Source organism: Cibotium barometz, chromosome 43 (genome assembly GCF_041138505.1).
Source record: "Cibotium barometz isolate CiBa-2024 chromosome 43, ASM4113850v1, whole genome shotgun sequence".
Classification (NCBI taxonomy): Eukaryota; Viridiplantae; Streptophyta; class Polypodiopsida; order Cyatheales; family Cibotiaceae; genus Cibotium; species Cibotium barometz.
The window spans coordinates 21,942,940-21,957,410 of NC_141088.1; the positions used below are offsets into that span (position 1 = coordinate 21,942,940).

The 14,471-nt window shown below is 40.9% G+C and overlaps 1 protein-coding gene across 1 annotated transcript; it reads left to right on the forward strand.

The window, feature by feature from the left end:
- The first annotated feature begins 8,208 nt into the window (after positions 1 to 8,208).
- On the forward strand, positions 8,209 to 11,991 carry LOC147613693 (L-ascorbate peroxidase, cytosolic-like). The gene is made up of 10 exons (XM_086781204.1): positions 8,209 to 8,448; positions 9,166 to 9,199; positions 9,308 to 9,482; positions 10,404 to 10,469; positions 10,577 to 10,625; positions 10,834 to 10,916; positions 11,049 to 11,128; positions 11,232 to 11,334; positions 11,437 to 11,495; positions 11,591 to 11,991. Exons 1-10 carry the CDS (start codon positions 8,364 to 8,366, stop codon positions 11,604 to 11,606), a joined length of 750 nt encoding a protein of 249 aa, XP_086637330.1. The 5' UTR covers positions 8,209 to 8,363; the 3' UTR covers positions 11,607 to 11,991.
- The last annotated feature ends 2,480 nt before the right edge of the window (positions 11,992 to 14,471 follow it).

The window sequence follows — 14,471 nt, forward strand, 5'->3', positions numbered from 1 at the left end:
CTTGTGAATGAGCTTCAGAGGTCATGGTGTGAGTGGGATAGATGCTCCATGAGGGGCATAATACTCATGCAATATATTTCAAACTATCGCGAGATAGTTGTGAAATTGAAGGGAATCGATGCATTCCAAATTTTGCACGGATTTATGTGTGGTTTAGAACCTTGGTACAAAAGCTATGTGCAACCCAAAGAACGTAAGACATTGCCGAAGTGATCAAGTACGCTCAGATATACGATAATATATCTCGTAGATCACAGTCAATTTTCAGAAAGCAGTCTGGGGAGGGTGGGACATCAAAATTTAAAAGAATTTTTTTTTGAAATGATAAAGGACATGGGGGACAAGGGGGTCATGGATAGCAATAGAGAAAAGGGGGACAAGGGGGCCACTGGACCAAGAGACATTAAAAATATCACAAAGAAAAGAACCCCACACACATGCAAAATAAAGAGCAATATGAAAAAGCAAAAAAGAATAATCCATGCTTTCACTGCTTCAAATCCGAACATAGTAAGGCACCTTGTCCTAAGCTGTGTGCTAGACAAAATTCCAATGAGGCTAAGAAGCATGCTAAACCTTCTAGACAAGTACACACGGTGCAAGTGTTACCTCTCCAGACTGCAAAGTTTAGGGAGGTGACAATCTATCACACTACCAGCACCCACGCCTGTAGTGTTACATAGGCAATATGGTAGTTGTTCTTTGTGCTACATGATTTGATCCAAATGCTTAGTTCGATCAATGACCGTAGAGCCATCATAATGATCGACGGTAGTGCCACACATAATTTTCTTAACTATGCGTCAGTTAAGAAATTGAAATTACTTGAAACCCATAGTGATCATAAGTACCAGGTTGATTTCTTCCATGGAGTTGTACCATGCCATCAAGCTCGACTAGGTTGATCATGTATCTTCTTGTACTCTTTTTTTTAAATGATGTGATTGTTTTCATAGTTGAAACACAACACTAATGACTTTGGCGGAGACCCACTATTTGTAAATCTTGTTTTATCTGCTTTCAATAAAAACATAAAACATTCCATCCAAAGTCAAAAATTAAATTTTGAAAAATCAAAATTATGTGATTACTTTAAACTTGTTGATACAAGAATATATGGATGTTTTTCTCAAAGACTTGCTAGATGGTGTTCCACCATCAAGGGCTATTGATCAAACCATGGAGGTATTGCCTGGCTCAAAACCAATAAGTAAGCCTACTTATAGGCTTAGCCACTCCGAGGAGGCACAGGAAGTGGAGCAACAGTTAACCGACTATTTGAAGAAGGGTTTTATTAAACCTAGTTCTTCGCCTTGGGCATCACCCATTCTTTTAGTAAAGAAGAAAGATGGATCTAAGTGGATGTGCATAGACCACCGTGCTCTTAATCAAATAACTATTAATAATGATTTATATGATCAACTCACTGGAGCCCAATATTTTAATAAGGTAGATCTTAGGTCGGGTTACCATCAAGTCCGTATATACGGGAGCATGATGTTCCCAAGATTGCCTTTAGGACTCGCTTTGGACATTACGAGTTCTTGGTAGTGCCGTTTGGCCTAATGAATGCACCAAGGACCTTTATGACATTGATGGACAGTGTTTTATGTCCATACTTGGAAAAAATCGTAGTAGTTTTCCTAGAGGACATACCTGTTTATAGTAAGTCACAGAAAGAACATTTACAACATTTGCGTCTAGTGTTTGAATTATTTAGAAAAAAATTACTACTTGCGAAGAAAAGTAAATGCAATTTTTTGTTAAGGAGATTCACTATCTGGGCCATATTGTGTCCACTGAAGGAATTCGACGGACACAATAGGAATTTAGATGGACCCATAGAGAAGGTGAAATCCATTCTCAAATGGCCAGCCTAAAAACCTAGGAGAATTATAAAACTTTCTTGGTTTATTGATATTTTACTAATAGTATATAAAGGACTATGCGAAGATCACAATCCCATTGACTAATCAGTTAAAAACAAAAGGTAAATCAATTCGTTGGGAAGAACTCCAACGAAAGATCTTTAAAAAGTTTAAGGTTGCAACTCTACCGCAACTGTGTTAAAAATAATTGACCCTAATCAGTCGTTTGTTGTAGAAACAAATGCTAGTGGAGAAGCCATTGGGGTGGTTTTAACGCAAGGTGGTCACACAGTTGCATTTGAAAGCAAAAGCTTGATCATATCCACCGTAACTACTCGGCCTATAAGTAAGAGTTACTTGCAGTAGTTTATGCTCTTAAAAAGTTGCGATAATATTTATATGGTGCTACTTTTGAGGTCCATAAGGACCATGAAAGTCTAAAATGGCTTTCTAATCAAAATGAGTTGAAAGGTAGAAAAGCAAGGTGGGCGGAGATCCTACAAGAGTTTGACCTTCAACTTCATTACCAAAGAGGTAAATTTAATGTAGTAGTAGATGCGCTAAGTTGCATGCCAATGGTGAACGAGTTGAGCTTCACCATATTCAAGAACAAGTTCTTGGATTCATTAGGTGGTTTGTGTGAGCATGATCCATCTTATTCAAAGGTTTGGCTTGCTATACATGTGCGCACTTGCCACCAAACCATTACCTTCCTTGTTATAAAAGAGTGCTAATTCAAAGCAATTAGCTGAGGTTTTGGCAAGAAGAAGAAGGATTTCTAGTCCAAAGAGACTAGACGGGTCTCTTGGGTTATGTACTGAGATGGAGAACTCGGGGATGGACCCTTCACTACCATTCAATAATGTTTCAAATGGAGGTGATAAAGTTCATCGGGGGGAGAGGTTTGGGAACTTTTCTATCGACGATGGGTACTGGCTTTACAAGGTAGAGTTTGTGTACCATCTATTGGTAGCTTGCGGTGCCAAATTCTTATTGAAAGTCATGATAGTCCAAGTGCTAGTTACCCTGGGGTACAAAAGACCTATGCACTAGTTAATAGACAGTTTTTTTGGCCCACTTTGTTCAAGGACGTCCAAGACTTCGTGCTAAAATGCAAGAATTGCCTGGTCAATAAGCATGAGCATCTCAAAGTTGGAGATTTGCTACATCTGAGGCATATCAACAAAGGAAAATGGGAGAGTATTTCCATAGATTTTATCACTGGTCTACCTAAAATGACTCAAGGGAATGATTCGGTTTGGGTAGTGGTCGACAAAATGACTAAGATGGTCGAATTTATACCTACTAAAATGGAGGTGAAAACTCTTGAGCTAGCTATATTGTTTATCGAACATCTCTACAAGCGCCTACCCCGCAGCTATAGTTTCGGATAGGGATAGAAAAATCAATAGCCACTTTTGGAGAGAAGTCTTCAAAAAGTTGGACACTACTCTGAGTATGAGTACGGCTTATCATCCACAAGTGGTTAGACCGAGAGAGTCAACCAAGTGTTAGAGGACAGCTTCGAACATATGTCAATAAAAAGTAATCCAACTGGGAGGAGTACCTGTCACATTTGGAGTTTGCTTACAATAGTTCGAAACATTGAGTGATTGGATTTAGTCCATTCATATTGATGTATGGTTTTCAACCGAGATCTCCTATAGTTATAGAGTTAGAGAAGGAGAAAATTTAATCTATCAAAAATTTCCTTGAGGACATGCAAGATATACTAAAAACACTAAGTGATAACATTCGTAGGGCACAAGATCGTGTAAAAAAATATGCTGACAAGAGTCGCAGAGAAGTGACCTCTGAAGAGGGTAACTTTGTTTTCTTGAAAGTATCTACGAAGTCAAGACGGGAAAATGTCAAAAGCTTTCTCCTAGATATTGCGGTCTATTTAAAGTCCTTAAGAAGATTGGCAGCGTAACATACAAACTTGAGTTGTCGAAGAGCTCTTAAGTACATCTTGTTTTTCATGTCAGTAGAATACGAGAAATAGTGGATCATCAAGATAACATAGCTACTCCTAATCATGGTGGAACTTGTTGAACCACCGTCTCTTTCACATGAACCATAAAAGATTCTTGGATTTAGAGATCGGAACATGAGGCATACTAGGTACCAAGAAGCACTTGTCAAGTGTAAGGACAAAGACAAAGAAGCATCCTCTTGGGAACGCTTGAGTATGCTTACCAAAAACTATCTTGAATTTGTTTTCGTAGACAAAAACTCTTCTTAAGGGGGAGGTAATTTCATGTAGCTTGTAAACAAGTTACATAAGGCTCGACCGGATATGAAGCTCGATCACTAGAGAGTGATCGGTGGGAGTGTCCGGGGTTTAGGGGTAAGGTGCTCGGGTTAGGAGACGATGGGCGGCCAGGCATGCCACCACATAAGCCTAGCATTGTGGAGCTATCCTTAATTCCTCTATGGCTGGGTGGTGAACAAGAGCCCTCCTCTCCTCTCTTATCTCAATGGCTATGGTGTCTTGATGGTGGGTAATGTAACATGGAGATTAAATAATATTATTGCTTAAAAAAACTTGATTACAAACTGATGGTGTCCACCCACCCATGTTCTCCGGGTAAGGAGCTTTGATGTCTAAAAAACTGGGCAAAGGATGTCTTGTTTACAAGAGTACTTGAACATAATGAACTCGATGATGAACTAAGGCTACCAATATATAGTACCCATGGTCGACATGGACGTAGGTTCGGCCATGTCGACCAGCCCACAACTTGGTCTAAATGACCAACTGACCATATCATCCAACTAGGACCATATTAGACTACAACATGACCATCTGAGATCATCTTCTAGATTCTCAAACGAACTATATTAGAGTACAACATGGCCATTTGCTTCTGGACTCTTAAATGAGCCCCGTAACTTGAGAATAGTGTGTCTTCAATTTGTTGTTGTCTAGTACTCACTAATGTGGTCACATAGCTGGCACTTTTAAGTAGCAAATTTGTAAAAATGCGGTTACATTAAGTACTCACTTATGCGGTCACATCATTTTGATATTTGGGCAAGTAAGCATGGAAAAAATACAAAGCTTCGGAAAAGTTAAACAAACATTGAAAATATTGCAAAGTTTTAAATTGACGTCCAAGTGGACACTTGTACACATGTGCATTTTGGACGGAATTAAGATGTTTTAAAATTTGGAAAAACACGATTGTAAATAGGTTTGAGAATTTGGGCAACAAAGCTTGAAAAAATTTAGGATAGGTTTGAGACATTTTGAAATTTGGGCAACAAAGCTTGAAAAAAATGCAAAGTTACAAATCGACGTTCAGAATTTAGGCAAAGTCTTGGTTTATAATAATGAATATGTCACCCATTATAAAACTTTCACTGTGCTAGTAAGATCGATACAAAACGTCATATACAAGTCAATAATGAATATGTCAGCTTCCCAATCATATACAAGACTCTCAACATAGAGATGATGTAAGAGAAGGTAACAAGTGTTGGAAGTTTGTAATTATATCTTTGCGTGCTCTCTACCCTTCAATGTGGATACAAACTCAGCCTTGCCCACTGGACTATGAATGACCTCAACATGGTAACCCTGAAAGAAGTGACTCAACCTATAGAGAAAATAAAAACACAACCATAGCATCCGTTGATATGTACATGAGACACTTTCTCGGTGAATTGTGAACTTGTCCATCAACACCAGAAAGCTAGAATTATATAGATCATTCACTTGGGAAAGCATTTTCTCAATACTCCACCCTCATGTTGTTTTTGTGGGTGGCGAATGTGCTCTATTTTGTAGGGCCTCCTTTATGAGGAGTAGCCATTTGTGGTAAGCACCCAGGCACCCAACAATTCCCAATTTAGACATTGGATGGTGGCCAAGTGTGGCTAGATGGTTAGGAGATGGCTTATGTAGACTTGGCACTTGGCACTGTGCCAAGTAGGATGCATGCTTGTGTAGGCTATGTGACCACATTAGTGAGTACTAGATAACAATAAATCGAGGACACACTATTCTCAAGTTGTGGGGTCCATTTGAGAGTCCAGACGGCTCAGCAAATGGCCATGTTGTACTCTAATATACTTCGTTTGAGAGTCTAGACAATCTCAGATGGTCATGTTGTAGTCTAATATGGTCCTACTTGGATGATATGGTCGGTTGGTCATTTTAGACCAAGTTGTGGGCTGGTCAACATGGCCAACCTACATCCATGTCAACCCTGGGCACTATATATTGGTAGCCTTAGTTCATCATCGAGTTCATTATGTTCAAGCACTCTTGTAAGCAAGACATCCTCTGCCCAGTGTCTATCTAGACATCAAAGCTTCTTACTTGGAGCACATGGGTGGGTGGACACCATCAGTTTGTAATCAAGTTTTTACAAGCAGTAATATTGTTTAATCTCCATGTTACATTACCCGCGCAAGCAAGACACCATAGCCACTGAGATGAGGGAGGAGAGGAGGGCTCTTGTTTACCACCTAGCCATAGAGGAATTGTGGATAAGCTCCACACTGTTAGGTTTATGTGGATGCCTACCCACACTTGCTTGGCTGCCCATGGTCCTCTAACCCAAGCACCTCACCCCTAAACCCTGGACACTCTCACCGATCGCTCTTCGAATCAAGCTCCATATCCGGTCGAGCCTTGTGTAACTTGTTACAAGCTACGTGACATTACCTCCCCCTTAAGAAGAGTTTTCGTCTATGAAAACAAAGCATACTTAAGCGTTCCCAAGAGGACGCTTCTTCGTCTCTATCCTTCCACTGACAAGTGCTTCTTGGTACATAGTATGCCTCGTGTTCCGATCTCTAAATCCAAGAATCTCTTCGGGCTCATGTGAAAGAGACGGTGGTTCAATAAGTTTCACCCTGATGTTATAGTAGCTACGTTATCCTGATGATCCACTGTTTTTCATATTCTATTGGCATGAAAAACAAGATGTACTCAAGAGCTCTCCGGGGACTCAAGTTTGTATGTTACACTACCAATCTTCTTAAGGATTTTGAAGGGACCGTATATCTAGGAGAAAGCTTTTGACACTTTTCCATCTTGAGAGTCTCCGACTTCATAGATACTTTCAAGAAAACAAAGTCACCCTCTTCAAAGGTCACTTCCCTACGGCTCTTATCAGCATATGTTTTGGTACGATCTTGTGCCTACGGATGCTATCTCTTAGTGTTTTTAGCATATCTTGCATGTCATGAAGGAAATTTTTGACAGATTAAATTTTCTCCTTCTCTAGCCCTACAACTATAGGAGATCTCAGCTGGAAACCATACATCAACATGAATGGACTGAATCCAGTGAGCGTTTCGAACTATTATAAGCAAACTCCGAATGTGACAAGTACTCCTTCCAATTGGATTACTTTTTACTGACATATGCTTTAAGCATGTCGTCTAACACTTGGTTAACTCTCTCGGTTTGACCATCAGACTGCGGATGATAAGCCGTACGCATACTCAGAGTAGTGTCCAACTTTTTGAAGACTTCCCTCCAAAAGTGGCTATCGATTTTGCTATCCCTATCTGTAAAGATGTTTGTTAAACAACCTAGCTAACTCAAGAGTTTTCACCTCCTTTTTAGTAGGTACTCATACTCAGAGTAGTGACCAACTTTTTGAAGACTTCCCTCCAAAAGTAGCTATCAAACTTTCTATTTCGATCTAAAACTATATCTACGGGCAAGCCATATAGCTTGTAGAGATGTTCGATAAACAACCTAGCTAACTCAGGAGTTTTCACCTCCTTTTCAGTAGGTATAAAATCGACCATCTTAGTCAATCTGTCAACCACTACCCAAATCAAATCATTCCCTCGAGTCATTTTAGGTAAACCAATGATAAAATCCATGTAAATACACTCCCATTTTCCTTTGGGAATATCCAACGAATGTAGCAAATCTCCAACTTTGAGATGCTCATGCTTATTGACCAAGCACTTCTTGCATTTCAGCACGAAGTCACTAATGTTATTATTTTTAGTGATGCCATTTTCACAGTTTATGTGCATAGCAATGAGGCTCTAATAGGCACCAGTGTTGGGAGAAAACTTTTTCATCTCATAGAGCTTCAAGAAAATTCTGTCAAATTTACAAATTTGACATGTTTTACTAAAGAGAAACCTTTTACAATGACCAATTTTTAAACCTTTAAAACTCAGGATTTGGAGGTATTTTTTACAATGACCAAATCTTAAACCTTTAAAACTCAGGATTTGGAGGTATTTTTTTTATAAATTTCAAAGGTGCAATTACACTCAAACGTATTTTTGAAGAGGACGTTTGAAAAATACAAAAACAGCATCCTATAAAACGAAGACAAAATGCTGAAAAACGAGCAGGCAAAAACAACAGTAAGTTCACTCAGTATAGTCCAAAGGGGGAATCATAGCCGCTTGCCCCGTCTTCAACAGGTATTTCATCTCCATTACCAGCGCTCTCTATAATATCTGCGCATCCTTTCTCGAAGCTTGACTTTACACAGACAGCGAGCTCACATGGCGAAAATATACCCCACCGTCAGCGAGGAGTATAAAGCTACGTTAGATAAAGCTAAGAAGAAGCTGCGGGGGCTTATTGCAGGTATTCTTTTGAAGAGCATTTGTTCGCATTTCTGATGCAGCAGCTAGTGTATCAGGCCAGGGCATGGAAATGTAGGAGTAAGAGCGTGGCTGCATCATCCTATTTAGTCAGGGCACGGAAATCTGGTCCAATGTAGCAGATTAGGGCATGGTGAACCATCATTTCTTGATATTGAGGATAATGCATCCCAACATTAGGACGTGGCTAGGGCATGGTCATTGCATGTGCAGATTCTCAGGTTACGGCTTCATTGTCATTTTATACCTGGTGCATTAATGGGTCATATCAGGCCGTGATGCATCATTAAAAGAGATTATACATGCTGCTTCAATGTGGAAGACTAGGACATGGTATTTAAATCTAGGAGATTTGAGCACAAAATCTATTTAGCTTATAATTTAACCATGTTGGCATGGTGCTTCTATAGGTCAGCAGATAAGGGATTAACCCATCAATATTGGTATTTAAATCTAGGAGATTTGAGCACAAAATCTATTTAGCTTATAATTTAACCATGTTGGCAGCTTCTATAGGTCAGCAGATAAGGGATCAACCCATCAATATTGGAGAGTCAAGTCAAGCCACATTAATATATCAGATACATATAATAATCAGGGTTTATGCATCGATCTGGGAGACTTAAGGCATGGCGTTGCAATGTCTTTAGTTAAGGCATGCCTTCACGGTCTTATTTTTGTTTGTTTGTTTTTTTCTCAGCAAAGAGCTGTGCTCCCATTATGGTCAGGCTGGCGTAAGTACTTGTTCTCTTTGAGGCCTCAGTGTTTATCAAGCTGCTATATGTAGTAACCTTAATTCAGGATGTGGAAGCCTTACACTGTTGTCGGTGGCATGTGTTCAGATGGCACGGTGCAGGGACCTACGATGTGAAGACCAAGACTGGAGGACCTTTTGGGACGATTAGAAACTCCCATGAGTTGGCCCATGGTGCAAATGCAGGACTTGACATTGCCATCAGGCTCCTTGAGCCTATCAAAGAGCAGTTCCCTATCCTTTCCTATGCTGATTTCTACCAGGTTTGTTAGGATGAGCCTTTTAAAGGTCCAAGTTGCGGTCGACTGGTTTACATTAATTCCTTATATAAATTGCGTGACCAGCGATCGTGTAGCTTGTGCTCTTTACCGCTAGCTTGTCTGACCTTTATCTCTGTAGAAATGAGAGAGAGTCAGCTCAATGGTTTATCTATGAAAAAATTGTCGTCTACGTATGTATGATTCTAGACCTGCTCTTGGGCAGTGGGGGGGTTGTCATTGCATGTAAAGACTCTCATGGAGTCAAGATTGCACTTTGGTATTTGTAAAGTTTGGGAAATAGTAAATATGGGCCTTTTGAAAGGATTGGTCATCTCACGACTCTCTTGATTGAAGGTAGTAGGGTGCTTCAAGAAGCCTTTTGAAAGAATTGGTCGTCTCATGACTCTCTTGATTACCCTCAATCAAGAGAGTCGTGAAGGGTAATCAAGAGAGTCATGAGACGATCAATTCAAATACCGAACTGCAATCTTGACTCCATGAGAGTCTATTGTCTATTCACAAAAAATCGTCAACTCCATCACGCATATCATAGATTACATGCCGTTTGCAAATACCAAAGTGCAATCTTGACTCCATGATAGTCTATTCACAAAAAATCATCAACTCCATCACGCATAGCATATAGATTACATGCAGTCTTTGCTAACCTATGCTATGTGTGGAGTTGATGATTTTTTTTTGTGAATAGACTCTCATGGAATCAAGATTGCACTTTGGTATTTGTAAAGTTTGGGAAATAGTAAATATGAGCCTTTTGAAAGGATGGGTCATCTTACACGACTCTCTTGATTGAGGGTAGTAGGGTGCTACAAAACTGCACCCATATACAACCATATTTATTCATTTATTTACAACTATATTGGTATTTGCTCATTTGATAGGAAGGCTTCGTTGTTTTTGCAGCTTGCTGGTGTTGTTGCCGTTGAAGTGACGGGAGGGCCAGAGATTCCTTTCCATGCTGGGCGAAAGGTGAGCCTGGTTATTTGTAACAATGCACATTGCAGCTATAGGAGTTTCAACATGTAATATGTTACTAGCTTGAATTCTCATCAACAAACTTGTTCGTGTTTTCATAGGATATTCCGGAAAGTCCCGAAGAAGGCCGCCTTCCTGATGCCACAAGAGGTGTTATTTCAATTTGGTTTTTGATGTCGTTCAAGAGCCTTACAGACAATAACCCCCACTGTTAAAAATTAGATGGGTGGGGGGATCACCCCTGTTCAACCCCTTCCTGTTTGGGCAGATGTTTTGTAATGACCCTCAGTGCTCAAGTTTTTCGAATCACGTCATGAAACCTGAGGGAGGCCACCTAAACTTCTCTCTTATTGTGCAGGTGCTAGTCACCTACGAAACATTTTTGCCCACATGGGACTCGGTGACAAGGAGATTGTGGCACTCTCCGGTGCCCACACCTTGGTATGAAAACGTGATTCTTTTGATATACACACACATCCATGTGCATGACTTGCCACCCCTCGTGTATAACTAAGGCCAGGACTTAGCGAATTGAACTCCAAATTATGTAAAGTGATACAATTGATGTTGTAGGGTAGTGCTCACAAGGATAGATCTGGTTTTGAAGGAGCTTGGACCAGCAATCCACTGATTTTTGACAACTCCTACTTCATGTAAGAGGCGTTAACATGCCTAGCAACCCACCACTAAGTTTACTTCTTGAATTGCTAGCCGTCTACTGTTTTGTAGCTCTTAAATTCTGCATGCTGTTGGCAGAGAATTGGTTACAGGTGAAAAAGAAGGCTTATTGCAGCTTCCTTCGGACAAGGCTTTGATTGAAGATCTATCTTTTCGTCCTTATGTGGAGCTGTATGCTAAGGTAAATTTGGCTTTGACTCATCTGAGAATGATTTTGTTACTTAGTGAGGTGCTTATGATATTGCAATGAATATTTGTATTGTGCATCTCTGGTTGCAAACAGGATGAAGATGCTTTCTTCAAGGATTATGCTGAAGCACACATGCAGCTTTCAGAGCTTGGGTAATGTCTAACATGTCACTCTACACAAAGATGGTTTTTTATAATCTCAGTCAATCCGTTTCTCTCACCTTGGTCCCATATCCTGACCCCCACAGGTTTGCAGAGGCTTAAGATACACTTCAGCTAGTCAATCTCCAGAATGTGCCCAATAATTCTTCTGAAGAAGACACGGTCCTGGTAACATTGGAAGTATTTTTGTCACACCAATGTGACTGTACGATCGAACTCACAAATTTTTGTGGGAAATACATGGCCTGCTATTTGCAGGGTCGAGGGCATGTGGTTTGTGCCTTGTGATCATTTTTCTTTAAGGTATTGGATTATTCTCCGTTTGTCCCCCTTTTGTCAACCTACCCCATGGATGATTCACTTAGATATTACTTCCCTTGGTATTCTCTTCTGTCAACCTACCCCATGATTGCAATATTCCCTTGTTATATTCTTTTTGGTCAACCTACCCTATGGATGAACTTAAGATATTGCTGCCCTTGGTTATTCTCTTTTGTCAACCTGCCCCTTGATTGGTACTCCAACCTTACCCAACGGTCTGTGAATCGATTGCTTCCCTTTGGTCTTTTGTCACCATGGCTTTGGTGTTCTCTTTTGTGTTTGCTTGGAAAGGAGACACTCGCTGCTGTGTGTGTGAGAGAGAGCATATTTGTTTGCGTGGACAGGAGATTGATGAGAGAAAGACAGGCCGTTCCCGAATTGCAAGAGAGAAGTGACACGTGCTAAAGGCCAACCAACAACCTACCATATGCCTCCATAATTATTAAAGCTGCTTGAAAACAATGTTGCCAAAAGTGTATGCCTTGCCTTGTGTATCCAATCAAATGTCGGTGCTATCTTAAACTTCAAGCGTTATGGTTAGCACCCCATCACGCTAATTGAATCACTGATTACTGATTGTTTATTACGTTTGTATTAATATTGATTGGATTAAGGATGATGGTACACTTCGCAAACTGGGAAAGCCTCCCCCCTTCCTCTTCTCTCCTCTCCCTCCACCTTATGTCCTCCACACACGAGAATCTGTGGGAGACATAGAGGGGATTTGTTCAGCCCTTCTTTGCTTGCTCCTTGTAAGGGTTGCTGGCTTGAACCTTCACAAACCCCAAAGAGAGAGAGAGAGAGAGAGAGATCCAAGTCTGAGAGGGACTGTGAGACAGAGCTCAGAGAGACCTATAAAGATAATGGTTTGTCCTCGCCTTAATTGTGATGGTCTTTCCATCAATGGACGAGAAAGAGAACTCGTGTGCAAGTAGATCCAAGTCCCATCCTTGTCGTCATATAGACCATATATAGTAAGTTCGTTGGCTATGAAGTTAAAACTACTACTCCTCTTCCTCCTACCTCTCTGTTGATTGGGATGACATGGGTTCAAGTCTCTTCAGTGTATAACCCTCTAAGTCGACGTAAAGCGACTCCATTTCCATCTCCTACAAAGGATCTCTCTCTCTCAATTTTCTTCATCTCTTGCATATCCTCCTTTACCTTGATTTTTTGACCTTACAGTATGAGAAATATCACGCTACATGCACCTGCACACAATGACACGAAATGATCATCCCAATATTTGTAAGCACTCCATTTATATCTCTAGGCTTGCATAGTTGGAATAGGTAAACAATAATGGCACAAGAGTCCCTCGTTGATAATGGATAAGCATCCACGCCCCACACCCCACGCCCCCTTTTCCCCCCACCCCCCCCTACTCTCTACCCCTTCAAACATTGTCTCTAGTGATACAAGGTAGGGCCAACACTGCCAATGTTAAGCCCCTTGTTATGTGGGCATAACATGGCTAGTGTTAGAGGTTTGTCGAACAAATCTTATAATAGTGTAAATTGGTCATCGTTGTGGCTATATAGTTGGAATTATGACTCATTTATGTGAGTTCTAGTGTGGGGATTTACCTTGGGATTCAAGTATCCCAAAAGTCCCAGGTAGTGGTTAGCCCACTAGTTAGAATTGCGAGTGAACATCTGTAAGGGCTAGGGGTGCATGGCATGGGATGTGCATGCTTTTTGGGCTAGGGGTGCATGCTTTCTGGGCCAAGATTGCAAGGGTTGTGTTTGTCTCTAGCTTATCATTGCATGTGGTTTGAAGCCTATGGTTGGGTGGCAAGTGAGCATTAGCTGAACCCCTATTTGTTTCCCATATTGATTGTTGTCATACCATTGTAGTTGCGTATGTAGAGGAGGGAAGCCCTGGATCACCACCTAGCGTGAGAGAGGTAATGGGGAATCCTCCCCACCGTCGGGCATATATAACCTACCCACACATGCCCGGCCACTCATGAAACTCCATCCCCTAAACCTTGGCTCGCTTGCCTTCCACACTCCGGTGGACGGCGGTCTCAGAGCCGGTAGGGCCTCCCGTTTACGTAGCTACTATGGGCTACATAACATTACTCCCTCCTTAAGAAGAGTTTTCATCTGCGAAAACGAACTCCGTAAAGTTCTTGCTTAGTGTACTTCTCAGGGTTCCCACGAAGAAGCCTCATCTTCACGATCTTTGCACTTAACAAGTGTATCACAGTACACAGTATGCCTCGTGTTCCGATCTCTAAATCCGAGAATCCTCTCGGCTTCATGTGAAATAGATGGTGGTTCTATCAACTTCACCAAAATGCTTGGAGAAACTACGTTCTCCTGATGATCTCAACAGCTTTTCGAGTCTACTGACATGAAAAACAGGATGAACTGGAGAGCTCTCCGGCAACTCAAGTTTGTATGCTAGTCCACTAACCTTCTTAAAGGTTTTAAAGGGACCGCAATATCTAGGTGAAAGCTTTCCACACTTTCTTGTCTTTAAAGTCTCCGACTTCGCAGGGACTTTCAAATATACAAAGTCACCTTCTCAAGTTGATTATAAGAACCAAGTAAAGTAAAATGAACCAAAATGCTAGAGAAGGCGATTAAGTTCACCCAAATCTTTGATGACATGGTTGGCAAAGGCAAGCATGTAGTTAAA